The sequence below is a fragment of the Rhincodon typus genome, chromosome 43, assembly GCF_021869965.1.
Source record: "Rhincodon typus isolate 14 chromosome 43, sRhiTyp1.1, whole genome shotgun sequence".
NCBI lineage: Eukaryota > Metazoa > Chordata > Chondrichthyes > Orectolobiformes > Rhincodontidae > Rhincodon > Rhincodon typus.
Window position 1 is genome coordinate 9,937,893 of NC_063374.1, and position 2,221 is coordinate 9,940,113.

The 2,221-nt window shown below is 50.7% G+C and overlaps 1 protein-coding gene across 1 annotated transcript in view; it reads right to left on the reverse strand.

Annotated features, from left to right (window-relative positions):
- Nucleotides 1–2,221, reverse strand: part of bbs1 (Bardet-Biedl syndrome 1) — a 21,477-nt gene that overhangs the window by 8,712 nt on the left and 10,544 nt on the right. Inside the window, exons 10-11 of the mRNA XM_048619642.1 lie at nt 1,760–1,880; nt 186–344 (exon numbers count right to left, since the gene is read on the reverse strand). Of these exons, the coding sequence (XP_048475599.1) occupies nt 186–344; nt 1,760–1,880 (280 nt within the window). The remainder of the gene's footprint in view (nt 1–185; nt 345–1,759; nt 1,881–2,221) is intronic.

Below are 2,221 nucleotides of genomic sequence, written 5' to 3' on the forward strand. Positions count from 1 at the left end.
GTCAGGTCATGGAGGTGGGCAGGGGGCTGGAGGGGGGTTACAGAGATAGGGAGGGGGTTGTAGGGGCTGGAGGGGGTGACAGAGATAGGGAGGGGGGTGTAGGGGCTGGAGGAAATGACAGAGGTAGTGGGGACAGGGGTTAATGATGGGCGTACCCAGGGAGAGTTTTACACGGGGGCCTGTACCTGTGTCTTAGTGACGTTGATGAGGATTTTATCCTTGTAGAGATGAACCTCGGAGTTCGCCAGAGCCACCAACACTGCCTGGAAGCCCTTGGCTTTGTGATCCATCAGACTCATGGTTGTGATCGGAGCTGGGAGCCGGATTGTCCACAATTTCTTCCCCTGGACAAGACCAGGACACATGAAGTAGGCCACACAGCTCACTCTACCATTCAGCTTGATCATGGCTGATCTCCATCTCCCTCTGCACCATCCCTCCTGATCTTTAAAATCTAGAAACCTCTCCATCTCCGACTTGAACATTCTCATTGTCTGAGCCTCTGTTGCCCTCTGAGTTCGAGAACCCGCACCCTCTGAATAAAGAAATTTCTCCTGCTTATCCTGAGACTGAATTCCAGCCCCCACCCCTTTTCCCCACCCCCCCCCCCTTCCACAGCAAGGAGAGGCAACCCCCTTCCCCTACCACCCCCAACCCAATACAAGGTTAAGAACTTTATATTCATCAATCAGATCACGTCATGTTCTTCCAGACTCCAGAGTAAACCTCACAGGGACAATCCCATCATCCCAGCCACCCGTCTATTGTTAACCCTAACCCTAACCCTAACCCTCTCTAAGACAAATATGTCTCCTTGCATAGATAAGGAGACCAGACCACATACAGTGCTCCAGGTACACTTTCACCTCGGCTCAACATAGCCTCAGTAAGACACCTTTACTCCTGGATGCAGATCCTTGTGTAAAGACACACACCAGCAACCTTCCCAACTCTCTACTGCTTCGACGGGTTAATTTTCAGTGACTCCTGAAGAAAGTCACCCAGCTCGTTTTAACGTTCAACACTGCCCGGCCTCTTACACACGCTAGTTTTGTTTGCTAACATTTGAACTGAATCTTAATAACATCTTTCAGAAATGTACTGGTTTACACTTCCTTATCTATTCTGCTTGTCACCTGCTCAAGGAACTTTAACACAATTCACCGTTTCACACATCCATGTTCACTCAACCACAGGCTACTATTATGGTCCAAGTAACCACTAGGGCCTTCCTTTCTGACACATTCAAGCATTCTCACCGTGATCGATGTGAGGTGAACAGGTCTCTGCAGTTCACATCTTTCTCTCAGCCTCCTTTTTTAAATACACTTCTTCCAACGCTGTCTTTGCAAACTTTTACAGCCATGCCCCAAGACGGCAGATGGAATCTCAGTTTAAAATAACATTGCAAGTGGTAAATCCGACAGTGCGGCGCTCTCTCAGCACTGACCCTCCGACAGTGCGGCGCTCCTCAGCACTGACCCTCCGACAGTGCGGCGCTCCCCCAGCACTGACCCTCCGACAGTGCGGCGCTCCCTCAGCACTGACCCTCCACCAGAATAGAAGGCAGGTTGAAGCGCTGAATGGCCTCGTGTATCACAGAACATTCGGCACATTAGTGCTGATCAGGCAGCGTGACATAAAATCAATTCGATAAAGATCAGGAGACAGGGGATCCCAGTATGCGTGAACTGTTCCCATCATGTGCAATGTTCATTAACCAGCTTTTGGGCCCTGACTCATTAGGCTGTGTCCTTACCTTCTGAGTGTACGCATGCAGCATCTCCTTCCCACAGCCCACCACAATGCTTCTGTTCAGTCGCACGAGGCCAACAGGCTGCGAATTCAGCTCGACACACTGCTTGGGCCGTTTCGAATCTCTGCAAAGGCAACAACACCGTGCGTTTATATAGCAGTGTCAGTGCAGCTAAATGTCCCCGGAACGCTTCCCGGTAGTGTCAGAGTGTCATCTCGAGCACCCCAGAGGATATTCGGGACAGATGATACAGAGCCCAGTCAAAATGGGGCAGTTTTAAACAGCAGCTTAAAGAAGTGGGGAGGGAGGGTTTGGGGGGACATCCCAGAGCTTGGGAGCCCAGATGAAGACATGGAAAGCGATGGAATTTGGGAAATGTATTTGAGATTGAATTGGCAGAGCACAGAAATCAGAAAGAGCTGTCAGGGCCGGAGGGGGTGACAGAGATAGGGAGGGGGTGTAGGG